Genomic DNA, 26098 nt, shown 5'->3' with positions numbered 1-26098 from the left:
ATGGCTGTGGGAGGACAAGAGAGAGAGAGAGAGAGAAGGGTGGGGTAGAGAAGCAGATGATCCCTCTGTGTGCCCTGACCAGGAATGGAACCCAGGATGTCCATATGCTGGGCTGATGCTCTGCCACTGAGCCAACTGGCCAGGGCAGGCTTGAGATTTGTAGGCTAGACTGAGATGAGAGTGAGGACCTAACCAGGCCTGGGTCTAAAGTCTTGTGACCAGAGGTGAGAAGTATGCATTTTTGGGTATTTGGCCTTCTGAGGCAGAGGATCTTGGGACCCTAGGATTCCTAGATCTTGGAACTTAGGACCTGAGCTGAGGAGAGTTTTGGGGTGGGCTGTGGAACCTGAAGAGCTGAGTTCAAGGTGCACTTTGGGAGGAGAGGGCCATGTCATGGTTTTCAACAGATCTGATTAGGTTTGCAACCTGGAGAGATGCTGGGGCTCTGGGTTGAGGCAAGCTACCTCTAGGAAGTGCCCTTCCTGGCAGGGCTCTCGGACCTTGGAGGGCCCACCTCTCGCTGCACCTGGACAGGTCCAGCAGGTCAAAGCTGCTACCTCAGCCACCTCTTCCCCTTGCTAACCACATTCTCTTGAGGCTATTGTAGCCCCTCATCCCCAGGTCTCCTGGCAGTGAGTCCTACAGAAGGGGCTTGATGTAAGCAGGTAAGACTCGGTTGAACTGCTTTAAAAACTTAACTTTAATGGCTCCCACCCTGCCGAGTCTAGTAGTCCAGGGCACAAATGAGGGCCACACCACGCTTGATCCAGTGTTGCTGGGGCTGATCGGAGGGGATCTCCACAGCAATGACGTAGTTGGTGGAGTGGCCTGTGGTTGACAGTGTTCCTGGGATCGGCAACAAGGGGGCAGGGTTTAGTTGTCTGTCATAACTAGAGAAGGGGCAGGGTAAAGGCAATGGAACTGGCAGACTTGGGGACAAGGAGTCCTGACCCAAGGGGCAGCCTGCTTGGTGAATGGGTCTGGCCACGGGTTAGGCCTGCCCAGGGTTAATACACTGATGGAGGATAGGCGGCAGTGGGAAAGTTGATGCCACTGCTCATTTCCCTTTGGGTCCAACCCAGCCCAGCTCAGTCTGTTCTCTCCAGGCTTCAGTTACCACCCCTGAGCCTCCCTTGTCAGGCTGTGGCTCCCAAGACCCAAGCTGGCTTGTAGAGGAGGCAACAAGATGGTGTGAGCTCATAGACTCACTCCACAGACTGAGCCAGTCACTGGGCATAACCCCACCTGCTGCCGCCAGGCTGTGCCCTTGCCTGGTTGGTCTCAGGACTGCTGACTGACCTGGGTTGGCTACCTTTTTTTTTTTTTTTGGTATTTTTCTGAAGCTGGGGAGGCAGTCAGACAGACTCCCGCATGCACCCGACTGGGATCCACCCGACATGCCCACCAGGGGGCGATGCTCTGCCCATCCGGGGCATCGCTCTGTTGCAACCAGAGCCACTTTAGTGCGTGAGGCAGAGGCCATGGAGCTATCTCCAGCGCCTGGGCCATCTTGGCTCCAATGGAGCCTTGGCTGCGGGAGGGGAAGAGAGAGACAGAGAGGAAGGAGAGGGGGAAGGGTAGAGAAGCAGATGAGTGCTTCTCCTGTGTGCCCTGGCTGGGAATCGAACCTGGGACTTCCGCACGCCAGGCCGACGCTCTACCACTGTCTTGTTCAGTTAACTGGGTCAGCCTAACTAGTCTAGGCTGGCCAGTACTGGGCCCCCACCCTGTGGTGTAGGTTCCCTGCCCTGGGCCTTGTACCAGCACGAGTCAGTGTCTTGTAGATGGGACACAGGTAGAAGGCCTGGTCCTGGATCTTGCGGTTAGGCATTGGCAGGAGCCAGATAACAGCCATCTCTGTGTATAGCTCCTTGGGCCGAGATTCAGCCAGCTGGAAGGCCGTGGGATCCCAGCGGGCACCTTCCAGGAACAGTCCATGGATGTAGCACCCCTCCTCAGGCCTTTCCTTGAGCTCTGACACTTTCTGGAGCATCACCTGTCAGTACCCATAATCTGGGTTAGAATTTGGGGCTAGAGGTACAAACTCCCTCCTGAGAGCTCTGCCTGCCTGCCCACCTCACTCACCTGCCATTTTAGTTGGTAGCCCACAGTCTATGTCTTGCCCCTCGGGATTTCCCTGGGGTTCATGACCTCTTTTGGCCTGTTTCTCTTTTCCCTCCTAAGCCCTGCTCAGGGTTTCCCTGATTCTGCCAGCCAGCTGTGGCCTCAGGCTCCTCTGTCTGGGCCATACCCCAGCCTGTCACCTGGTTTGGCCCTGGCTATGTCTGCACCTTGAAATCAAAGGAGATGGTGTCGATGGAGATGACAGACTTGCGGGCATAGTTCTGCAGGGTGCCTGTCAGGAAAGCCTGGGGGAAGAAGAATCCACTGATCCAGAAAACGGCTGGGATGCCCTTTTCGATCCAGGTGTGCAGGAAGTCCAGGCGCTGTAGCAGGTCCATGACCCATGAGGACAGTGGCTTGAGTGATGGGTAGGCCTTGGCATTCCAGAGCTCGGGCACAGTGTTGTTGTACAGGCTGGCAGCCATCAGCTCCAGCTGCAAGGACATCACCACCAGCCCCTTGAGTGCCTTGAGCAAGTCTTGCAATGTCTGTGTGATCACCTGCAGCAGCCGGTTGTACCTATGGGGCCAGTGGCAAGGAGGCAGGCATTGGCCCAGGGTTGTGTTGCAGTATCTACACTCCCCAGTGGCATAGACGAAAAACAATGGCCTAACAGGGCGGCTAGAGCATAGAGCTGGTTGGGCAGTGGCATACCTGTCCCAGGTCTGGTACTTAGCAAATGTGTGACCGTAGTTCACTTAACCTTTTTGGGCCCCAATTTATTTGTCTATAAGAAAGGAACAATAAAAACATGGCTGAGGGCCCTGGCCAGTTGGCTCAGTGGTAGAGCGTCAGCCTGGAGTGCAGGAGTCCCGGGTTCGATTCCCGGCCAGGGCACACAGGAGAAGCGCCCATCTGCTTCTCCACCCCTCCCCCTTTCCTTCCTCTCTGTCTCTCTCTTCCCCTCCTGCAGCCAAGGCTCCATTGGAGCAAAGTTGGCCCGGGTGCTGAGGATGGCTCCATGGCCTTTGCCTCAGGCTCTAGAATGGCTCTGGTCGCAAAAGAGCAATGCCCCAGATGGGCGGAGCATCTCTCCCTGGTGGACATGCCGGGTGAATCCCGGTCGGGCGCATGCGGGAGTCTGTCTGACTGCCTCCGTTTCCAACTTCAGAAAAATACAAAAATAAACAAAAAAACCATGCCTGAGTTAGAGGATGGATTTATAGCACTTGATATGGCACCTGGCCCAGAGTACCTCTTGCTGTCACTTCTTTACAGCCCAGAGGCCCGTTGACTCAGGATTGGGGGTGGTGAGGGGATTACCGAATGACTTCCTGTACTAGCACCGTGTTCATTGACTCCTCATACAGCACGGGGTACTTGGTCATCACCAACTGCAAGGCGATGAGCTCAGGAACCTGGAGCAGAATGGTCTGGGCCATATCTTCCACTATCTGTAGGGACAAAGGGTTACTAGGGGTCAGGGCTGGCCCCCACAACCCTTGCAGGATTCCACATGCACAGAGTTCCTTCCTACAAGGGAGCAGACAGGATGGTGGGTGGGAGATTAGCCCTGCTCAACCCTTGAGCCCCTTCCCACTGCTGCTACCCACCTCCTCCCTGCCCTGGCCGCCCACAGAGGATGATTTGGGTTGCAGCTGTACGATAGCACTGAATAGGGCGTAAGTCTCATTCTGGGCAAAGGTGATGTTGGCATTGTCGTGCAGACCAAAGATCTCAGGTATGTCGTTGAGTGGGAGGCTCTTGATGTAAGAGAGGTAGCCCTGTGGGTTAAGAAGGCACAACTGAAGCCCCTTCCTGGCTCTGCCCCCAGCCTGTGGCTGGCCCTCCAGTTGAGCATATCCCCCACTCATCACCTGGTTGCAACCCTGTTCGTGGGACTCCACAGTCCCTGAGGTATCCTGTGGGTGGCTTCTGCCTTCTAGCCCCTTTCTCACTGCCATCCAGCTCCCCTATTCCTTCATTTGGCTGCTCCCTTCTTTCCACTGATGACCCACATTCTGGGGTGCCTGACCCAACCCCTGACCTATCCTCACACATCTTAGCTGAAATAGCATTTCCTCCGGGAGCCTTCCCTGGCTGGGTGGGCTAGGTCGGGTTGCCCTTTCCTCCCCCCTGCCTCACTGAGTGCACTGAGGCATTAGTGACTATCTTTGTGGGTGGATTAATTAATGAGAAAGACCTACTGGAGGGTAGGGACCACATTTCTAACCTAGCACCCAGGAGTTCATGGCACCCCAGAGCCCAGGCTGTGCTCACGTTGAGGTCGTAGGTGGGTTGGATCTGGTGGTAGATGCCTGAGGCACTGTAGCTGTGCTCGGGCAAAAGCACGAGGGGGCTGTAGAAGTCCTCCAGGATGTTCATGATGCAGCGGCGGTCCCAGTCATCAGTGACACGGCCCCCGTAGTTGATCTCCCCTGCTGTGTACTTGAGGACCTATGTGGTGGATGGGTGAGGGCCCCACAAATGCCCAGCCTCCCACCCCCAGCCTGTCCCCAGCCCACCTTGTAGGGGATGTCATCATACTCATCCAGGAACATCTTGAGCTGGCTGATGCAGATGCGCAGGTCCCCGTCTGTAAACTCATAGGGGATGTTGAAGCCCAAGGGCCCAAACTTACGACGCTCTAGTGCATTCCCATGGAACAGGCACAGGGACAGCAGCAGGGACTTGAATTCTATCACCTGTGAGAGGTGAGGGGCAGCAGACATGAGGGGCCAGGATGGGGGCAGATGGGGCAGGGTACTGTCAAGTGCACCTCACCTTGTGACAGGAGTTGAGGAAGTCATCACTGAGGCTGCTGTAGGACTTGAGCAGGTTGGCCTTGACACCACGTGGTGGCTCGATGGTCATCTTGGAGCCATTCTGCAGGATGGACACTGGGAATTTGTTGCTGGGCAGGCTGGTGAGCCACAGGCGGAAGTCCCGGTGCACCTGATGACCATGTTTTACATAAGAATCAAGACCCATACCTGGTGGCATCCCCATCACGAAGTTCCCTCCTACCCAGGGACCCTGGGCCACCCTCAGCCTGACTATTCCTGAGGTGGGCCAGGCTGGGTTGCATAGACCACTGGTTAAAATACGAGCTTTGGCAAGTCCCAGGGTCGTCAGTCTGTGCTGGGTGGCCTTGAGCAAGTCACATCACCACTGGTAATGTGATTAATACAATTGCTGCATATAACACATGTCGATTCCTGAGCACTCCTCATGTGCCTGGGCCAGCTGAGCGCTTTGTGGGACTATGTCATTTAGCTTCAGTCCTGGGTGGATGCATTAGTACTCCCTGCAGCAGAGGAGCCTGGCGCACCTTGTCAGGATTGATGTGCTCGATGAGGCGCTCTAGGGACGGCATCCAGCTGGGGGCTAAGTGGCAGTTCTGGAAGAAGACCCATTTGCCCCTCTCTATGGAGCTGCGCATCATGGCTTCTGCCCGAGGGCCCTGTGGAGGTGGCAGTGCTGAGTGCTGGGACCAGCTGGCCCAGACCCCCATCCTCCTTGCTCTACCCTTACCTGGCCCTGGCCCAGGGAGATGGCAGAGAGTTTCTTGGAAAACTTCATCTCTTCAGCAAACTTGTACAGGTCGGCAGCAGGGTCAGTGCCAGGCGATAGCACAAAGATGAGGGGTGTGGTGGAGCTGGAGTCCTTGAACACCACTGACAGGTTGGCTGTCTGCAGGGCAGGGAGAGATGCTGGGGCCACCTGGGGCTAAGGAGGCACAGGGACCCGGGCAAGGGGTGGCAGTCTTGGGGCTCCCAGAGAGGTCCCAGGGGGGCTTCTTGGTGGAACCAAGAACCTCTCAGAGCCTATGGAGGGATGGGGCTAGGAGTCCTGGCTTGACCAAGGCTGCAAAGTGGTCTTTACAGGTGCATCCACGCCCCTGGCATCCAAGGTAGGGATTAGCTAGTGGCACTGGTGGTGGCACTTGCCTGGGGTTCAATGAAGCGTGGCTCCAAGTTAGCAGCCACAAAGTCCTGCATGGCATTGGTAACCTTGTCTCCACGCAGGCAGCGCAGGACCAGCAGCTTCTGGAACTGGTCCAGGTACTGGTCCCAGATGCCCGGCAAGGGCTCCCTGCAATAGTGCCCATATTTCCCTGAAAGCCGACCTGTAGGAGGAGGGCACTGGCCGCAGGGACTCTGCTGGCTGGATGGCAGAGAAGAGTGGGATGTCTGGGGGTACATGGTCAGGGGCATGGAAGAGATGTGGACACAGCTGCAGGGCAATCCTGGGTGGCCCCTCAGAAGGCTCCTGTGTCTGGAGTCTCAGCCCAGCCCCTCAATGTGCCCACCCCGCCATGCCTTGGGGCCCAGCTCACCGGTGGGGCTCAGGGCTGTCGAAGATAGCCTGGAATTCTGATAGGTGTTTCACAAAGTCATCAGCAAAGGAGGAGAAGGCTGGAAGGTTCGAGAGTGCTACAATGTCTCGCCAGGCCCGGTCTGATAGCCAGTTCGCTGCTGGGTTCTCAGTCGTGACCTGGATGGAGCCCCCGGATAGGAGGTAGCGCCACTCACTCTGGCGGGACAGAGGGAGGCTAATGGTAGAAGTCCAACCAGGCCCTGTGTATGAGCCACTCAGTACACAGGGCTTGAGTAGTGGTGGCTGTCACTCACTTTTGGCAGTGCTTTCCAATGCACCATGAAACACCTGGGGCTCATGGGAGTGAGAGCTGGGAGCCTCTCACTCCCAGTAGAGCCTACCAGTAGACTCAAGGCTCTGAGAAGGCCTGTGTTCACAGGACTGGTTGGGTCACAACTAATCCAGGGTCTCCTGAATGTTTTTAAGCAAGGAATTGTGTTTCCTAAGGCCTCTGCCCCTTTGCTTGTGCTATGCCTCCATGCCTGGCTTTTCCTTTCCTTCCACCCTGTTCTCCCAGGCCCTGCAACAGGGTAACTCCTCAGGCAGTCTGTCCTGGACCACTGGCCTACCTGGCCACCTCTCTACTGCACCTGGTTGATCTTGTTCTCATTCATCATGATGCGGGCACACAGCAGGAAGGCGAACATCAGTTTGTGCTTCTCAAAGAGGCTGCGGCAGACATTGCTGTAGAGGCTGTAGGTCAGGTAGCGATTGATGTTGGCAATGCGCTTCTTCAGGTTGTCTGTAGGGCAGAGAAGTGATGCAGCACATGGGCAGAGGGGAGGGAAGCAAGAGTTCTGGGCTCCAGCCCAGCCAGTCTCCCCAGCAGTCACAGGGCAGTCTGGGTCTCCCCTAGGGGCATTTGGAATTCCCAATAATAAAAGGGCTCATGTTGGGGACTGAAAAATCAACAGGGTTTTAGAGTTATTTCTGGGGGACAGAGGTGTGGGGAACTGGCTGCTGCCCAACCCCCACCTTGCTTGCAAAAAGCTAAGCCCTTCCCCACACCTCCATGTTAGCTGTGGTGCTCATCCTTCCCTCCATGTTCCCCAGAAGGAAAAACTGGCTTCTTTGTGTATGTTAAGTATTGGTGAGGGTTTTTTGCATTTGGTGGAATTTTTGAGTTGCCTTGGAAACTATAATCAGAAAAGTCATTGATTTGCTCATTCCACTGTGCCCTATAATAAAGGAGAATGCAGTTCCTGGGGGACGGCCATGTTTTGCTCTGCTCTGCTCTGCTAGGGCGGTATTTACTGCTAGCAGGAATTGCAAAGCCCTCCCGAACCCATATTTTATATTCTTTAATTCTTTAAGTCTATTTTCTTTAATTCTGTACCGTTCCCGTTTGGGACCTGAATATACTCGTTGCGGCTAGCCCGCGGCAAGCTCGGAGGAGGGTAGGGTGGGGGTGTATGGGTTCTTATGTAGAGTGATATGAGAGCATGTGCAAGTGACTATGGGTGTGAATGTAGTGCCCACTGTGGAAATGTCCACACATCTACATGTCATATGTCCCAGGGCTACCTGCCCTCTCCGAGTTGGCAATGCCTGAGAGGAAGATGTTGAGAAACCACTCGAGGGAGTACTGGTACATGGGGTCCACATTGGCGAGGTCAGACACACAGAAGAATAGGATCTGGGTGCGGACAGCCACAGGTATGTACTCCATGCGTGTGAGGTCAATGTCCTTCTCGGTCTGCTCTGCAATTCTGACTTTGGCCTGGGGGTGCAGTGGAGGGGTGCATGGTCAGACCCAGGTAGACTGACTGGCAAAGAGCAGCAGGTAGAGGTGGGTGGGGACAGGGGTCAGGCCTGGGGCAGGTAGGGAGAGGCTAGCCTGGTGGGCAGGCAGTTGCTGACCTGGATCTCTGCAGCCTTCATTTTGGAAGCCTCTAGCACCTTGATGAGCTCCATGTCATCCACGGGGTTGCCCTCAGAGGAGCTGAGCCTGTATAGGATCTGGTCTTCAATGTCCTTCAGCTCCTGGCGCATCTTGGCATTACTGACAATCAGCTGGTTCTTGGCTTCCTCCAGGTCTGGCCGTTCTTCAGCCACTACCTGGCCTAGTAGCTGGTCCTCTAGGCCACTGTGTGGGGCAGGGAAAACCCTGTGTGTAATAACTGGTGGACCCTGAGGGACAGCACCCCTATCTACCTGTGTTCCCGGGGCTCCAAGAGCATGGAGTCCTGCCTGGGAGGCCTAGCCTGCTTCCAGTGGTTAGCTCTCAGTGAGACCACCGGTGGCAGCCTGGGTGCCCAGTAAGGGCCAGGCAGTTGGATGTGTGAGCTGCTGGGGTCGCTGAAAAAACTTCATTTCAGTAGGAAGGGGCTGTGGGTGACTGGGAGGGCCAGGCCTTAAGGGCGTTTCCACCCCTGTTCTGTGGAGAGGTTCACAGTGGCCAGTGGCATGGAGAGGGCCTCTGGGGTCTGTGAATGGCTGCAGTGCCTGGGCTCATGGCAGCAAGGGCAGGAAACAGGGCTGGGCAAAGGGATCCACCTAGAGTGCGCCCTACTCAGGCCTCCAGGACAGCTATGGGGGGTGAGTGTACAAGGACCCCAAAAGGGCTGAGCTACAGCAGAAGGGACACGGTGAGGCTAATGCTCCTGAGGGAGACTGGGGGAGGGGTCCTGACCAGGGATCAGGATGAGTTGGGGTGGGGGTTTTAGGTGCAAACAGTGAAAGTAAAGGAAGCTGGTGGAAGAGCTAGAAAGTCCTGGAGTGTCAGTGACTGGGAGGAAGCTGGCAGAGCCTCTGAGTGGGGGCAAGACCCACTGAGTCCTGGCCGGGGGGAAGGAGAGGGGCAGCTGGACAGGCCAAGGCAAAGCTGGTGCTCGGGAGGCTGGGGGCTATGGGCTTACCTGGGCGACAGAGTGAAGTTGATGAGGGTGAGTTTGGTGGCAATCTCGGGTGTGTAGTGCGGGTTGGGCAGCTTGGTGGTGATATACATCCTGAAGTCCTCGTGGTAGGGGATCACCGTGTCCCCTAGCTTCAGCACCGTGTTCCCTTGCTGCTTGTACGTCTGTGGTGGTTGGGTTGGGCAAGCACTGTGGCCTGGCCTTCCCTGGTGTGGCAGGGGAGGGAGGCTGCCCTCTCCCCTGTCCAGGCCCACAGTCCACTCTCACCCACCATGGCTACAGGCTTACTTGCTTGAGCAGCACGGGCTCCAGAGCTGGGTCCAGCTCCTCGCCCACATTCTCCAGAAGGCAGGGCTTGCCGAAACGAATGGCATTCTCCATGCTGCGCAGGAAGTCGCGGTCACTCAACTTGAACACATCCAGCCCACTTTCCTTCTCCTGTGGGAGTAGGGGCAGGTAGGGGTTGGGACTGAGAGCCCCTCTAAGGCTCAGCTACTCCTTTTATGCCTGCCAAGCCTGGCTGGGTGGGGTGGTGGCACCTGGCAAGTGGGCTTACCATGTTCTTGATCCATTTGTTGGCCTGGCCCTGAGGGTCAATGAAGTGCGTCCAGCGCTGGGAGAACTGGTTGATAACCCCATTCTCCACTGATAGTGTGTCGTTGGGGAGGCCAGCGATCTGTGGGGCACCAGGCGCCATACTGGGTCAGGGCTCTCACAGGAACATTGTCAGCTGGGGCATCAGCTACTCCCAGCCTCATGCTTTGGCTGTGCCTGTCCTCTCCCTATGGTGTTCTCTTGGAGGTGGGGTGGCTGGCGACTGTGTGATCCTTGTCTGGCTCCCAACACCCTCCTTCACTAGGCTTCTCTGTCCTTTGCCTACTGAGTCCTCACTCAGACTGTCTCCACAGAGCCCACGGCCCATCAGCCTTCCTAGCCTATGCTCACTTTTGACCTCTGCCTACTGCCTCTTGGTTCTTTTCCTGTGCCAGCTCTACTTGTCCTTCAGGGTCTAGCTGAGATACGATTTCTTTTAGGAGCCTTTCTTAACCCTGCCTCTGGATACCACTGCCCCAGACCCACCCCAACTCTTCAAGCACCCTTGAGTTCTCTGCCCACAGTTAGCTCGCATCTGAGCCACACTGTGCTCAGCTTTCTCCTTTTCTGCCCACCACCCTCTTGCTGGGCCAGAGAGCGTTTAAGGGAGGCGTCTCCAAGCAGATGCAGGAAAGACGATGAGAGAGCCTGACCAGGCGGTGGCACAGTGGAAAGAGCATCAGACTGAGACACAGAGGACCCAGGTTTGAAACCCCGAGGTCGCCAGCCTGAGTGCGGGCTCACTAGCTTGAGTGCGGGGTTGTTGGCTTGAGCATGGGATCATAGACATGACCCCATGGTCACTGATTTGATGCCCAAGGTCACTGGCTTGAGCAAAGGGTCACTAGCTCTGCTACTCCCAACCCCCGGTCAAGGCACATATGAGAAAGCAACCAATGAACAACTAAAGGTGCCACAACGAAGAACTGATGCTTCCCATCTCTTTCTCTTCCTGTCTTTCTGTCCCTATCTGTCCCTCTGTCTCTCTCGCTCAAAAAAAAAAAAAAATATATATATATATAGGGTGGGAGAGAGGCAGGAAGTTCCCAGCCCAGCTTGCACCACACCATGGGCCCAGCCCCATCATTCCCATCCCCCAGGGCGGGCACCTGCCACGAGCGGATCTTCACAGGGTTCCCCAGCGTTCCAATTAGCGTGGGCTCAGAGGTATGTGGGACTCCATGGATTATGAGCTGCTTGACCCAATGGTCATAGAGTGCTGTGCGGTACTGGCCCTGGGGAGATGCCAGACTTAGGTCCACCCCAGCACAGCACCTGTGACACTCTCCCATCTCCCTCTGCACCCCAGCACTCGGCAGTTGTACACAGAGGTCAGAGCTCAGACATGGAGTGAGACATCACTGCTCGCTCCACTTTGGGTGACTTTCTTACCTTCCATAAACCTCAACCCCTCATCTGTGAAACGGGTAATCATAACAATGCCCACCTGTCAGGGCATCTATGAGGGTTGAATGACATGCACACAACAAGCCTGGAAGTGCGAGCTCATATTTCCCACTAGAAGGCCACTCCCACCAGGGCGTTTTCTGGCTATCCTGTGCACTGCTGTGTCCCCAGTGCCTGCAACAGCACCTGGCTCAAAAAGGGTACCTGACAAGTGCTTAATGAATGACTGAGTAAGGGAAGAGCCGCCCCACAGGCTGACTCTTGGAGAGGTGAGGCCTTACAGCAGGGCTGCTTTGCGGGGTGAGGCTGTCCCAGGCAAGGCTGGGGCCTCCTTACCGTGAAGGGGCCCAGGTAGGCCACAAAGCCGGCAGCCACCAGCACATCTCCAGAGATGTCGTCAAGCATGTGCTCCAGGTTCTCCACTGTCTCCTGCCAACGCACCCTTTCATCTGACAGACCACTGATGAGCTGCAGAGGGAGCCCCGTGGGATAGGCTCTGGGAGGCTAGGCCAGGGACCTAGGTGTCCTTGCCTGCTGCGGTGCCCAGGCTATCGGGGAGGGGTTGCAGACAGCCACCCCAGGACTCCAATACCACCCAGATCTTTCTAGCCCCTGACTGAGGCAGGCCATGCCCACAGGCCCTTCCTGGAGGGGTGTGTGCACCTTGTCAGCTCGGCCCAGCCGCTGCTCACACTGCTCACACTTCAGCTCTAGGTCTTCTTTCTTGGTGATACACTCTTGGTACCTGGACTGCAGCATGGCAATGCCATCCTCCACCTCGTGCAGGCGCTGCTTTGCCTCCTCTAGAATCTTCTGTGTCACCTCCAGATCATCCTGGGCCTCCTGCAGGGCTTGCTGCAAGCAAAGGACACAGTGCCAGCTTGCTGAGTGCCCTGGGGAGCCCTCACCCCTCTCCCCTGCCCCCCAACTGTACCCAGCTCTCACCCGCTTGGGCTCCACAGCCTTGGCCACGAAGTGGTACTTGTGCATGGCACGTACCCACTGGCAGATGGAGGTGCAGGCCTTGGACACTTTGGCGATGGCAGCAGGCTGGAACTCTTCATTGTCAATGTATGGCTGGATGGCTTTGATCACCGCCTCCCCAATGTTGTCCTAGACATGAAAACCATGGCCTCAGGGGCCTACTTCCCAGGGAGGACGGGGTAGTGGGGCTCTGATGCTGCTTCTGTGCCTCATGCCCTGTGCCGGCCTCATTATAGGTGTCCTCCTTAGGGAATAAACATGCCAAAAAGACTGGCCAGAGAGGAACTTCAGTGCTCCAGGATTTCAGATAACACAATCAAAGATTTCTTAAGAAATGACATAGCCTCAAAATCTGATAATACATAGGCCCCATATAAAACTCATTTAGAGACAAGGGATGCTTCCTTGCAGATGTGGAGACAAGGGTAATAATCCCTACTCCACGAGCTTACCATACCCCTGGAGCTCTTGCCCCACTCTGGGAGACTCCAACCCTGTAGTTCAGGATGGGCCCAAGAAGATATATTGTTCATGAGCTCCCAGAGCTGAGAGCCTGAGACCAGGAGGCCTGAGCACTGGCCCTCAGTACTCCTGACTTGGGCTTAATCAGGACTGGGGACCTCTGGTTTCCAGCCGGATGAAAGAGGAGGAAGAGAGATGGGGAAACTCACAGGGGATCTGGCTGCCTTCCAGTGTAGCCTGAGAAGTGTCTGGGGTCCCAACACCAATACACGGTGGTGCTGGGTGGCCGACATGGACAGACAGTTGCTCCCTGGCCAATTTCTAGGCTGAAGAAGGCCCCTTCAGCAGGGCTGTGGGCTCCAGTCTGACCTAACCTTGAAGCAGCTCCCAAGAGAGCATATGCTCATGGATAACAAGAGCCCCAGATAGGCAGGGAGAAAAACTCAAAGACAAACATGGAAAGCTTAATATCAGGTGCTGAGGCTGAGGGAGAGGTAATGGTCAAGCAGATGGTGAAGGTCTAGGCCAAGGCCATACGGGTCACAGGGAAGAAAGGGCATGAGAATCTCCAGGTACAGAGCCTTAGAGTAACAGAGCGTGATATCCTATGGGCACAGGACACTGTCCAGGACCTGATTTCCTCAGTACCCATCTCTTGGTGGGCATGCCTGTCACACCCTCACCAGCCGAAGAGTTCTGCCAGGTCAGAAACTGGCTCCTGTCAGCTCTGTGGACAAGGCTGTGTTGTATGCAGGCAAAGGGGGACGAGGCAGAAACCCCAGTGCTCTGCTGGGGTAGGCTTCTCTCTGCTTTTCTGCCTGGCTGGGTAGCCCTCACTCACTGACTGGCCGGGTGCTGGGCATGCTCACCTTGTCGAACTTGAAGAGGCTCTCGAGGAAGCGGCCGGGGTCCTGCAGCAGCCCCTTGCCGGGCTCCCAGTAGTCATCCACCTTGGAGCCAGGCTTCTCTCCAGGAACCTTCTTGGGCTTGATGCCCCGCAGGATGCACACAGCTTCTATGACCAGTTTCACACCCGGGGGCGGCCTTTGCATGGCACGCACCTGTGGGCCAGGCAAAGAGTGAAGAAGAGGGAGTCTGTCGCTGAGTGGGTACCCCTGGGTAGGAACAGCTGCCAGACAAGGTGGGCCCTACCAACCAAGTCTCTACCACCACAAACAAAGGGCATGTCCAGAGATCTCGAGGTTGGCCTCAGTCCACTGCTCCACCACGTACCCAGAGCTGGCCACAGAGTCCTGGATGCTCACCCCTCAGAGCCAAAGCCCTTCCATGCACCTGCTTGGGCCCTGGGGCTGGTACCAGGAGGCAAGGGCAGGTACCTGGGTTTAAGCCCTAGTTCTGCCCTCACCTCCTGGCATGTGACTCCCAAGGGGAGTGCAGAGGGAGAGCCTGGGTGCCAGGACACAGAGGCATGAGGAGAAATGCCAGGGGGAACTCTGGGAGATGCCTGGCCGCCCACCTCGGTCACATCATTTTTGTTGAGGTTGCGCAGGCTGGCCAGAGCCGCGTCCAGGGCGGGCAGTGCTTCATCCAGATCCTTCTGGGCATCATCAGCTATAGCTTGTGCCTTACTAGCCTTCTCATTGGCCTTGATTTCCTCTGCCTGCACTGATTTCCGGGTCTCCTCGGCAATGGCTGTGTCCACCTGGGGACCAGAGACAGGGAGGGTCCAGCTGGTGGTCAATGTCAAGGATGCTGTGCTCTCCTCTCCTTTCTCTTCTTTGTCTCTCAGTGTCCTCGGCCGGAAGGAAATGAGGTTAGGATGCCTTGTTCTCCAAGACCCTTTTGGTTGTGACAGGCCATGGAGATTTGGAATGCTAAGAGCCCCTTCCAATCCTGAGTGCTCACTGTGGGCCTGGCATGGGGTTCCAGCTTGACATGCTTCAGCATGACTGCCTTAGGGGCCCCCTAAGCCCTAAGGCACCTCCATGTCAGACAGAGAAATGTGCTCCTCCCACAAGTCCCTGTCTGCCACCTGCTTGAAGGTTTCAATACACCGACTTTGTAGAGCAGGACTACTACTGCCTGAAAGCTGTCATAATGAATATGTAAATCTGCCATGTCTCAGCCTGACCCCTGGTGGCACAGTGGATAGTGCCTCGAACTGGAACGCTGAGGTCGCAGTTTGAAACTCCGTGTTTGCCTGGTCACGGCACATATGAGAAGCAATTACTATGAGTTGATGCTTTCTACTCCTCCCCCTTTTCTCTCTCTTTCTCTCTCTCCCCCTGCTCTCAAAAAATAAAAAAAATAAAAAAAAAATCTGCCACGTCTCTGGGCTTGGAGTTGGGGCACTCAGAGGATCTCAGAGAGAGACGAGGCAGATTTTGCATGGCTGCTTGTGGTAACCCTACCACTTAGTACACGTTGTGATGATCAGGGTTTGGATTGGATTTGTTTGTCTTACCCAGTACCCCTTGCCCAGTGCAGTACCTAGCATAGACTAGCTCTAAGCATTTGTTGAATAAGCAAATGACTACAGCCCTGGCCGGTTGGCTCAGTGGTAGAGCGTCGGCCTGGCATGCAGGAGTCCCGGGTTCAATTCCCAGCCAGGGCACACAGGAGAAGTACCCATCTGCTTCTCCACCCCTCCCCCTCTCCTTCCTCTCTGTCTCTCTCTTCCCCTCCCGCAGCCAAGGCTCCATTGGAGCAAAGTTGGCCCGGGCGCTGGGGATGGCTCTGTGGCCTCTGCCTCAGGCTCTAGAATGGCTCTGGTTGCAAGAGGGCGACGCCCTAGATGGGCAGAGCATCGCCCCTTGGTGGGCGTGCCGGGTGGATCCTGGTCGGGCCATGCGGGAGTCTGTCGGACTGCCTCACGGTTTCCAACTTCAGAAAAATACAAAAAAAAAGAGACTACAGAATGAGAAAATAGCACAGAAAGGCTAAGCAACCTACAGAGGTCAGGCAGCTAGTGATCTTGTGGTTGCATGGGGATGCCGACCATCCTCAGACATGGTCAGACGTCTGGGACTGGCTGAGAACATGCCCCACCTTGATCTGCTCCATGGTGAGCATGGTGTCCTTGGCAGCCTCCTCCAGCAGAGGGCGCATAATTTCCAGCTCCTCTTGCATCCTGGCCACATCCTCCGAAGTGCGTAGCAGCTGGGGGTGGGGGTCACGGAGAGGAAAGCAGGTGTGACGGGGAACCAGAAAGAAAGCTGGGCCTAGAGGGGGCTGGAGAGAGGGTCCTGCAGGGCTTTCCTCACTCATGAGTGAGAGGCTGTGGCCGGCAGCTTCAGTGGCCCCCAAGTTGCCCAGTGTACCCAAGAAAGGGAGCAGTCCCCTAAGAATCTGTGGAGTAATCTGCTTTGGCCTTGCCTTTCAGCTGAGAAAGCCACCCCTAAAACAGTGTAGGCTGCCCACTGAAAGGCTGGCCTTGGCTGCCTGGATCAGGGCTAAGGCCTGGTGGGCAGAGCCATGTGCAGCTGGCCATTGCCCACAAGCCCCACCCCAGCTCACTTTGTCGAGGCCACTCTTCATACGGTTCTTGGAGGTTTTAAGCTCCTGTTTCTTCTGCCTGATGAGGATGGAGAAAATGTTGAGAAGCTCCAGGTAGCTCTTGGGCGTGACATAGTTGTGGCGGGCCAGTTCGGCCAGGTACTCAACACACTTCCTGGCCACTGACTGGTGGATGTGCACGCACACCTGGATCTGTGGGGCAAGAGAGCACTGATGGAAGCCTTGGGAAGCCCCAGCAGAGTGAAGGTGCCAGGGTGCCCTCGAAGCCACTGCAGCCTGGCTCTGCAAAGGGAGCCGTGTGCAGGCACCTTGATGCCCCTCACTCACTCCTATGACCTCACAACCTCAAAGACAAGGTTACCTAGTCTGCAGATGAAAAACCCATGACCCAGAGAAGTTAAGGGGCTTGTTCAAAGCAGAACTGGCTTTGAATGTGGACCCTGTATCTCCCAGCTCGTGGCCAGTCACAGCCCCCACAACCTGCCTCTCTTTGAGAGCCCTAAGATGAGGCCCCCCTTACGCTGGATCTGAGGTAAGGGATAGCCAAGGCCTCAGCACAGCTGCTGGGAAATGGGCTCACCCTAGCTCTTGCTCCCTAGATGACCATCACTCTCTCAGTTTGGACCAGACAATTCTAGCCCACCTCCCATCTATGATCTCTGGGTTGTGACAGAGTTCTTTGAAGAAAGCTGCCACAAAGTCTTCAGGGAATAAGATAACAATAACTGTTACTGTGTGCCCAACCTCCTACATCACTGTGATGACCTCGTGGCATGCCATTGCACAGAGAAAGAAAATGAGGCTGAGATAAGTAAGGCTGTTCACCTAGAGGTAAACATCAGTGGGGGGTCTAGGACTCTCCCCAGGCCTCCATGACCCCAAGCCCAAACTTAAACATTTCCCCCTGATGGCTTGTTTCTAACCAAAACACCTACCAGTCCTTCAATTACTTCAGAGGTGGCTTCTAGTTCTGGGATCTCATTCAGGAATATGGTGGCCACAGACTCCAGGGCCTCTGCTGGCCACTCGTTGAACCAGTCAATGGTGCAGCAGTTGACCAGGGAGGGGAACTGCCTCAGGCGAGCTCGGAAGACCTCTCCAATAGGGCTGGAAGGCCAGGAGTCCAAATGAGGCCCTGAGACACTGACTTACACGTCCATAAACCCAGGACCCAGACCCCTTCCATAGCCCTGTGGCCATGGCCGCCAAGAGGCAACACACAGCAGCCTGGACCCAATGGTGGCAAGTCCCAGGTCATTTCTCCTCATGGCTGGCCCAAGTGCACGGCTGCCCAGTGCTGCTGTCCCTGTGTGGCCATGATGGCTGCCTGTACCTCATACACAGCACCATGTGGATGTTGCTGCGCACACGCCCAGTATAGGCAGCCATGAGGTTGGCCTTGGTGGGCTGAAGGCCCTGCTCCTGGATATAGGGCCGCATGCTGTTGACAATCTGGTCCTGCTCGTCTGCATTGTAGATGTTGGGAATGTCACCCGAGTTTAGGATGTTGTTGATGTCCTCCAAGAAGGACTCATTCTTTATCTGGGGAGGGAAAGGGGTGAAGGAGCTGAGCCTGAAGATGGCTTCTGGGTGTTGGACTCCACAATCATGGTCTCACTGAACCTTCATAATAGCCCCATTTTACACACCATGCCACCATGTCTCAGAGAAGCCCAGGGTCATATAAGTGACCTCACAAGTCATGGTCTAGGGGTTGCATCCAGGCCTGCCATAGGGCAGAGACCCTGAACATCACCACTGTGCTGTGGAGGACGCTGGGTTCTGGGTGGGAGGTGGGCATCTTTCTTTTCCCTCTTCTGGCCTCTCCATGTCTCAGTTTTACTCACAGGAAGAAACTATAGGCAGAAATGGGCCCTGACCATATGACCCCAACTCATATGGTCAGGGCTTGGCCAGTGCCAGAGGGCACCCTCCTTTAGCTGACTCTGTGCAGGGAGCCCAGGGGTAGGAGCAGAGGGGCCCTTGCCAGGGTGGGGCACATCCTGGGGCTTTAGCCATGGCCCAACCCTGACCACCAGCCAGACTTAATCTCTGCTCTGTCTGTCTTGAGGCCCCGAAACCACCACCTCTCCTTCTCTCAGAGTTATGGGGAGCAACCTCACACATAGGGAGCACCAGAGGGAGCAGTCCCCAAGAGGGGAGTCTTGAGCACAGCACTTGGGCACAAGTTGGGTGGTCCTCGAGGTGGGAAGCTGTTGGCCAGTGAGTGGGTACTGCTTGTGGTCAGCCATAGTGCCAGGGGCCTTCTTTCACTTGGGGCATAGTAATAATCTATGTCCTGGAGGTCTAAGAAGCTGGGTTTTGTCCTATGCCCCTGACCTGGCCAGCTGGGAGTCCCTCTGGTCCTGACTGTCCCCTCTACAATACACCTCACCGACAGTGGCCTGAGCATGAAGGACTAACCACCTTCAGGATGCCACACTGCATGGGGTTATTATATCCAGCCCACCCTGGACCTTGCCCACTGCCCATGGTGCTGGCACCTGGGTGTCTGAGAACAGGAAGGTGATGGGCAGGTTGTGCAGGCCAGCCTTGAACAAGACCTTCTTGACATCTTCGCGCCACTCAGCCATGCCATAGTTCTTAGAAAGCTCGATCTGGAAACATTCGTACTCAGCTCTGGAGATGAGTTGGAAAGAGGTATGACAAAGCTCAGGGTCAAGTGCTGAGGTGCCAGTAGATGCCCACATCCAACCCCAGCCCTCCGGAGTCTTGCTACCCCCTGGGCACATCTGTAGACTCTCCAGGCCCTGACCCACTCTCTTGCCTCCAGGCCTCTGGCCAAGATGCTCTCTTGACCCGAAATACCCTTCCTGTACATCCTCCCAGCTTTGATACTGAGATCAGGCCCATGGTCACCACCTCCAGGAACCCCTCCTGGATGGCTGCATGTACACCCCCTCCCCACAGCAGCACAGGGCACTGTTGCTGCCCCTCCTTGGACCCCAGGTCCTGTTCCCAGTCCTTCGAGAAGTCCATGGGCTGGGAGGATCTGGCTCAAGGCTGCCCCAGGTTCCCAGCACTGCCAAAGAACATGGATGGAACCTACAGTCTGTCACCGGCTGCCCCCTGCCCACCATGCCTGGGGCCTCACATGTGCGAGGTGAGCCGTGTGAGGGAGCTGCGGCCGCTGCCGCCCACGCCCAGCAGGAGCGCATTGCCTAGTGCCTGGCGCAGGGTACGGCTGATGCGGCAAATGTGGCTCAGGGCGTCCAGGAAGAGGACCAGCTTCAGCTTGGCTGTGTTGATCTGGTTGTAGTCCTCCATGTACTCCTCAATCACCCTCATCATCTGGGGGGATGGGGCAAACTGGGTCCTCCCCGTGTCTGTGCAACCGGACCCCTGATGGGAGGCCCACCCCTTCCCTTGGCCTGCTCTGCTCCCCTGTGTATGGAAGGGTGTTGAGCCTTAAGAAGCCAGGTCTGCCTGAATGAGGCTTGACCTACAGGACGAGGCCTGAGGGTCAGGGTCAGAGCCCTGCCATCTTCCTCTGGGGCTCACCAGGATGTACTGACCTGGGGCCCTGGTGGAAGCTTCTGGGAACAAGGAGAGATGTGTGGAGAGAAACCACCAGGAGGCTTACACCAGCCACACAGCTCTAAGGCCACTGACCCACGCCCCTCCTGTGTCCCTGGGGTCCTGACTCAGACTTGTGGCCCCAGGGGTCCTGTTAGCTCTCTGTGAATGAGATGAGAGCCCCCCAAACTGGCAGAGCATGGCCCAATCACAGAGCCTTTCTCAGTTGAATCATAAGACTTGTCCTCAGAGATGGACCCATCTGTACTCATTTGACAGGTGAGGAAACGGGACTCAGAGAAGCAAATGCTGACCTGAAGTCCCAGAGCTGGGCTTCCAGCCCAGTGTTCTGACACTCAGTCTGTTATCAGTGGCTGCAGAGGGTGTAGGTCCCAAGGGTGCAAAGTGAAGAGGCCCCCACCAGGGGTTGGGCACCAGCCAGGCCCCTTTACCTTCTTCTCGCTAGTGATGAGCTCGTAGGACTTGATGTCAGAGCCTGGCGACATGAAGTCCCCATAAAGGATGGGCTGGAAGGGGCAGACCTCATTGAAGGTCACCTCCCATTCTTCCATGTGGCTTTCTAGGAGCCTGTCAAACCAGCTGCGGTCCTCCTCGTTCACCAGACGGTCACGGAACACACGGCAGTTCTCATGGTACCACAGGCGTAGCAGCTGCACTTTGTCCTGTGGCCGCCCCAGTGTCAGTGCCCAACCATCAGCCCTGGGCACTCACCCACCTCTCAAAGTACCAGGAGTGGGAGGCTGGGTGGGAGCTACAGCTCTTGGGCCTGGTTTTCTCCCTGGACCAGGTAAGGGCCATTTACAGGGGCTCTTGGAAAGTGTATCTGCTGCCCGACCGAGGACCCAGTCCAGCAGAGTGCCACCTAGGCCTCCCTTCCCCCAGCTCAGGCCCAGCTGGCCCAACACCTGCTGGGTACCCAACTCCATTGCTGGTCATCACTTCTCCCCTCTAATGGAGCCATGGCTCCCAAACCCTAAGCCTGGGAGGAGTGCCTGATCCTTTTTATACCTTCTCAGTACCCCACATCTAACCACTCACCAAACTCCACTGATTTGACTTGAGATTCTGACTCTGCCCACAACTTCATCGCTGCTGCCACTTCCATCCCTGCTTCCCTGCCTCCCCTAGGGTGACTGGACCACCCTGAGGAAGCCCCCAGGCTCTTCTCTCAACATTTTTGGTTATAGCTTGGCAAGGCCAGGTGGCTTCTGTCTCGTTCACTCCCTCTCCTTGATCTCTGAGCTCAACACACACTGACCCATCAATTCTCCTTTATGCAGACCAGTCCCTCCCCATTCCCTCGCTCCCTGTCTCCTCATGATGCTGTCCCCATGGGATGTGCCTGAGCCTGTCTAGCACACCTGGCACCCCGCTCCTTCCACCTAGGTGCCCTTCATTCCCCGCAATCTTCTCACACCCAGGCCTCCATCAGGAACCCTATTTCTCCCCGGCCTTGCCCTGGCTCCTTCTTGTGTGGCCCCTGGACTCTGGGGAGGGGCCAGCCAGAACCTCACCTCGACCTTGGCTGGGTTGGCCATCAGCATGCCTTGGAAGACCTTGGAGAGGTCCCTCAGGTTGAAGGTGTAATGGGACTTGGCTGGGGTGGGCAGCAGCTGGGAGGTGATGGTAGAGTACACCTTGATGGTAGCTTCTACAAGGGGATCCGTGAAGTGGGCGATATTGGGGGCCCCAGCTATGGGAATATGAGTGCGCCTGCGTCACATAGGCAGGAGTTTCCCGTGCAGCTTCTGAAGACCTTACCCCTGCCCTCGCTGGTGCTGTGCTGTCCCCAGATATCCCTTCTTTAGGCAGCATGCTTGGATTCTACCTGCCCTTCAGCCCCCCTTGGATGCTACCAGGAGACTCTACCAGGCCTTCCTGATGCCCCCACCTCAGGGTGGGGAGTTTTCTGCTCTGAGCTTCCTCCCTTCTACACCCTTATACTGATAGAACCTGTCCATGCAATGGGGCACTGGGATGCATTCTGTGCCGGGGGGCCATTACTCTCTTGCCCTGTGGGGCTGTGTGCCAGACCTGAAACATGCTGCTTCTGAGCCATGCAAGGGGAGGGTCGCATGGTCCACACAGGCTCAGGGCTTCACTGCGAACGCCTGCAGGAGCTGGAGCTCAGCTGTGCCCTCAGGCTCACCTTTCTGGGGTGCAGCCTCCAGCCTGCCTCTTCACTGCTAACAACCTATTTACTTGTTCTTTGAAAATTATTCAATTCTTTGCTGGAAACCACAATTCTGTCAGTGGGAATTGGGGCAGAGGGAGCCCTCAGAAGTGGGGAAAGCAAAGGGCAGGAGAGCTTCCGAGCTCCAGAAGGGGCTTTTCCACACACACAGGTGCAGCCCCTGCCTTGGGCACAGACACTCCTCACCACAAGCAGATGTGCTTGGGAGGGGGGGGGACAGACTATGACTGACCCACAAGCACTGTGGTCAGCAAACAGGTGACAGAAAGTGCTGTGGAAAGACTGGTAGTAGGAGAGAGGCTAGGGAGAGCCAGGGTCGGGGGTTCTGACATAGGTCTCACCGAGGAGAGGAATTCAAGCCGAAATGTGAAGACGTGAGGTGCTAGCAGGCACTGGAGACAGTGCCTCAGACAGGGGACAGCGAGGGCAAAGGCCCTGAGGTGGACACACCTGGGGTGTTATGGACCAGCAAGAGGAGATAAGAGCACAGGGGCCAATGGGATGACTTTGCCTTCAGGAAAGAGAGCGAGAGGGAGAGAGAATATAATCTGATTTCCTGTTCCAATGGGTCCCCCTGGCTTCAGGTGGACGATGGGCTCACAGAAGACAGAGGGATGGATGCAGGGGGTAAAGGAAAAATCAAGGACACCAGGAAGAGAGCTGCTGCTATGGCCGGTGAGTAAGGACGGGCGGTCGCTGGGGTGGGTTCTGGAGGGAGAGTCAGCAGGACCTCCTGATAGATGCAGGTTGAGAGAGGAGAGTCTGGGTGATGTTGAGGCTCTTGACCTGAGCGACTGAAAGGACAGACTTGTCATCACCTGAGATGAGAGGAGCCTGGGTTTGACATGTTCAACCTGAGATGCACAGTGGACATCTGAGAGAAGATGTGGGGCGAGGGGTTCAAGGGAGAGGTCTGGACTAGAAACGTGAACTCAGGTGTGGTCAGCACTAGGACGGGCTTGATTGCAGGGCAGGATGAGGTTGTCCAGGAAGAGTGTTGTTAGAGGGAGAAGAGGCTAGAAAGCAAGCCCCAGTCACTCCAGGAAGGGGTGGCTGGGGGAACGGGGATCTGAGAGAGGGAGAGGCCACCTTGGATCAATGCTGCTGACAACAGGGTAGGTGAGGACCGAGAACTGACCTTTGATCTGGCCACACGAGGCCACTGGTGACGAGAGCACTCCAAGGGGAGTGGTGAGGCTCAAAGGAAAGTGGGAGGAGAGGGCTGGTGCCAGCAAGAGGGGACAGTACTTTTGAGGAGTCTTTTTTTTAAATTTTGCTTAAGTGAAAAGCAAGGAGGCAGATAGACAGACTCCCACATGTGCCCCAACTGGAATCCACCCAGTAAGCCCCCTACCAGGCAATGCTCTGCCCATCTGGGGCTGTTGCTCTGTTGCTCGGTAATCAAGCTATTTTTAGCACCTGAGGTGAGGCCATGGAGCTATCCTCAGTGCCCAGGGCCAACTTGCTCCAACTGAGCATGGCTGCAGGAGGGGAAAAGGGCAATAGAGAGAGAGGAGGGAGAGGGGGAGGGGTGGAGAAGGAGATGGTCACTTTTCCTGTGTGCCCTGACCAGAAATCAAACCCAGAACATCCACATGCTGGGCTGATGCTCTACCACTGAGCCAATAGGTCAGGGCCTGAGTGAGTAGTTTTGATGTCCAAGCGAGCAGAGAAATGGAGTGATGGTCCAGGATAGGTGAGAAGGGGCCGATAGAGGCAATTTTGTGTTTTGTTGTTAAGATAGGAGGAATCAAGACATGTTTGCATGAGGGACTACTGGTGTTGAGGGTGGGGGTGGAGCCACATCCTCAAGTGTCAATAGGGGATGAGATTCAGGCCTAAGAGGAGAGCTTGGCCTCACTGGGAAGTAGGCAAGTTCATTCTTTGAAATAGGAGAGAATACAAGAGATAATCCCAAGGAAGGTCTGGGTACAGGTAAGCAGTGGATGTGGAGGACTAGAGAGGGTGCTGTCTTCTAATAGCCTCTTTTAACTGAGAGAGGAGAAGAGGTGGGACATGAGGTGGGGAGAGAATTCTGGAGTATCCACAACCGTGCTGCAGACTGACAGACCTGCCCTGGGTGAGGCTTCCTCACAAGGGCTGCCCGACCCCACCTGTACACCATCCTCAGGCTTTTGAGCTCATGCCCGCTCCTTGGAGAGGCCTGGGGCCTCTGCTTCTTCACGCTGGGTGGGATATTGTTGGATTCCTTTATTCATTTATTTAACTTGCATTTACTTGGCTTCTACTACGGCAAGATACTAACCCAGGCACCGAAGGGCTGACAGCTAGAAGAAGGCGTGAATAAGCCTAGGAAGGCAGTTGCCCCCGATGTTAACCATTCTAGCAAAGGCCCAAGGCCCAACATGAGCCTAAGGATGGTTCACTGCAGCCTCTGGTCCATAGCCTCAGCTACACCCACTGGAGCCCAGGCCCCACCCTGGGACCAGAGACCTTTCCATGCAGCTCTGCACTTACGCACAGGATCCCGGTAACTTTTTTCTCCAAGGCGTCCATCTAGAGGGTTGCCAGAGAGACATGGGGTATGCAGTTAAGTGGGCCTTTTGCTGCCCACCCTGGCTAGCTGCTCCCAGAATAACCACTGACCCCTGGCCCAGATCAATGTGACCCCCACCCCGAAGCTGGGCATGTAGGCACATCTGGCTTATAGTACCTGGGGGCTGGCTTGGCAAGGCCAAGAGGAAGGAAGGCCTAAGGAAGACTTGACCCCCATCACCAATAACCTGGCACCATGCCCAGTGGAGTTCACAGGTCAGAGTGTGTGTTAGGTGGGAGGTAGGCTGGTGGGGAAAACTCCATCCTGGGGTGAAAACTCCCCAAGCCTCATGAAGGATCAGGGTCACTTTGTCCATTCTGCCTCAATGGCTTTTCCTGAGTCCCAAAAGTAATATCCTTCCACCAGAGTTTTTGGGCAAGTACTAATGATACATGGGCACTTGCGTGGGTAAATGCATATGTGTACATAGCATATATCCTATTCAGCAGGCAACACCTGCTGGGCTTCATGCTAGATGCTCTACATGCAAGGTCTTATTTAACCTTCAGGACTTGGGGTGGTGGACACCAATATTATGCCCATTTTACAGATGAAGAAACTGAGGCTCAGAGAGTTCCTTGAACTCTGAGGTTCAAGGTAACACAGCTGAGTGAGGGGTGAAGCCAGGTCAGTGATTCAGCTACTCTATCCTTCCAGCTGCTGCCAAACTCTCCTTGCTAGAGTTTACCTGGCCTGGCCTTCCCACACCTGCCCAATGCTCACCCATCCAACTGCCCAGGATGGTGGAGAAGATGCACTTCTTGCTGACCTCATCCATCTCAGCAAAGGACAGGTAATTGAAGTGGCGTGTGAGCCGCGGAGTAATGGCATTCCTGCCTCCGCCTGGGGGGCCCATGGCACAGACAAAGTTGATGTCCACCAGGTTCTTGAAGGCTCCTGGAGGGGGGCAGGAAGTCAGGAGGAGGCCCTGCCCAGGGCTGCAGTATGACTTTTGTGGGCCCTAGGCACTTTTGTCTTCATGGACCTCCTCCTCCATTGAAAAAATATTAAAAATTATAATTTACAACAGTATCAGCATAAAGACAAATATACTAATATACATTAATTTTTTCTTTAAGCTAAAAGTTTAACTTCTCCCTGGTTTTAAAATGAACTAAAATATTTCTATGGACCCTTTAAAAGTACCATGGGCCCAAGTCCCTGTGCCTACATTACCTAATGGAGGAGTGCCCTGCCCTGCCCAGCATACCCTGCCACACCCTGCCGCCCCGTGCCAGCTGGCACGCACCGATAATCTTGCGGTCATACCAGCCGCCATGGTCCATCCACTGTCGCAATAGCTCGATAGGTGGCTGGGCACCGTATGTCTCCAAGGCTGGCATGTTCAGGTCATCAATGAAGAAGATGAAGTAACGCCCCAGGGGTGGCCCAAACACACCCTTCCGCCTATGGGGAGGGGCTGTGTGAGCCCAGCACCATGGGCACCAGGTCCTCTGGGAGTTCAGGGGCAGCCCCTGGGAAGCCTTCACTAACTTTGGCTTCATATGAATCACTGGACCTCTTGAGCAGTCCCTAGTCCCATTCTGAGTGTCACAGGACATCGCA

The 26098-nt window shown here is 55.7% G+C and overlaps 1 protein-coding gene and 1 non-coding gene across 2 annotated transcripts in view; one reads left to right on the top strand and one right to left on the bottom strand.

Moving 5' to 3' along the window:
* Positions 1-711: 711 nt before the first annotated feature.
* Positions 712-26098, bottom strand: part of DNAH1 (dynein axonemal heavy chain 1) — an 84039-nt gene continuing 58652 nt past the window's right edge. The window contains exons 44-78 of the mRNA XM_066245835.1: positions 25782-25939; positions 25256-25429; positions 24454-24492; positions 21296-21474; positions 20213-20443; positions 19339-19535; positions 18728-18863; positions 17557-17765; positions 17159-17330; positions 16224-16415; positions 15756-15866; positions 14224-14409; positions 13616-13807; positions 12246-12413; positions 11964-12155; positions 11637-11768; positions 11003-11128; positions 9856-9975; positions 9588-9737; positions 9303-9463; positions 8305-8530; positions 7969-8164; positions 7035-7186; positions 6404-6600; positions 6011-6159; positions 5599-5753; positions 5396-5527; positions 4849-5019; positions 4590-4769; positions 4345-4521; positions 3678-3848; positions 3388-3518; positions 2292-2643; positions 1762-1996; positions 712-846 (exon numbers count right to left, since the gene is read on the bottom strand). Coding sequence (XP_066101932.1) covers positions 725-846; positions 1762-1996; positions 2292-2643; positions 3388-3518; positions 3678-3848; positions 4345-4521; positions 4590-4769; positions 4849-5019; positions 5396-5527; positions 5599-5753; positions 6011-6159; positions 6404-6600; positions 7035-7186; positions 7969-8164; positions 8305-8530; positions 9303-9463; positions 9588-9737; positions 9856-9975; positions 11003-11128; positions 11637-11768; positions 11964-12155; positions 12246-12413; positions 13616-13807; positions 14224-14409; positions 15756-15866; positions 16224-16415; positions 17159-17330; positions 17557-17765; positions 18728-18863; positions 19339-19535; positions 20213-20443; positions 21296-21474; positions 24454-24492; positions 25256-25429; positions 25782-25939 — 5971 coding nt within the window. The 3' untranslated portion in view covers positions 712-724. The remainder of the gene's footprint in view (positions 847-1761; positions 1997-2291; positions 2644-3387; positions 3519-3677; positions 3849-4344; positions 4522-4589; positions 4770-4848; positions 5020-5395; positions 5528-5598; positions 5754-6010; positions 6160-6403; positions 6601-7034; positions 7187-7968; positions 8165-8304; positions 8531-9302; positions 9464-9587; positions 9738-9855; positions 9976-11002; positions 11129-11636; positions 11769-11963; positions 12156-12245; positions 12414-13615; positions 13808-14223; positions 14410-15755; positions 15867-16223; positions 16416-17158; positions 17331-17556; positions 17766-18727; positions 18864-19338; positions 19536-20212; positions 20444-21295; positions 21475-24453; positions 24493-25255; positions 25430-25781; positions 25940-26098) is intronic.
* TRNAS-GGA (transfer RNA serine (anticodon GGA)) lies at positions 2886-2961 on the top strand. Its single transcript has one exon. It is a non-coding gene; the product is annotated as a tRNA-Ser (tRNA).

This window comes from Saccopteryx bilineata, chromosome 10 (assembly GCF_036850765.1).
Source record: "Saccopteryx bilineata isolate mSacBil1 chromosome 10, mSacBil1_pri_phased_curated, whole genome shotgun sequence".
Taxonomy (NCBI): Eukaryota; Metazoa; Chordata; class Mammalia; order Chiroptera; family Emballonuridae; genus Saccopteryx; species Saccopteryx bilineata.
The sequence above is the reverse complement of the archived record's forward strand: the minus strand, read 5'-3'. Positions and strand labels throughout refer to the sequence as shown.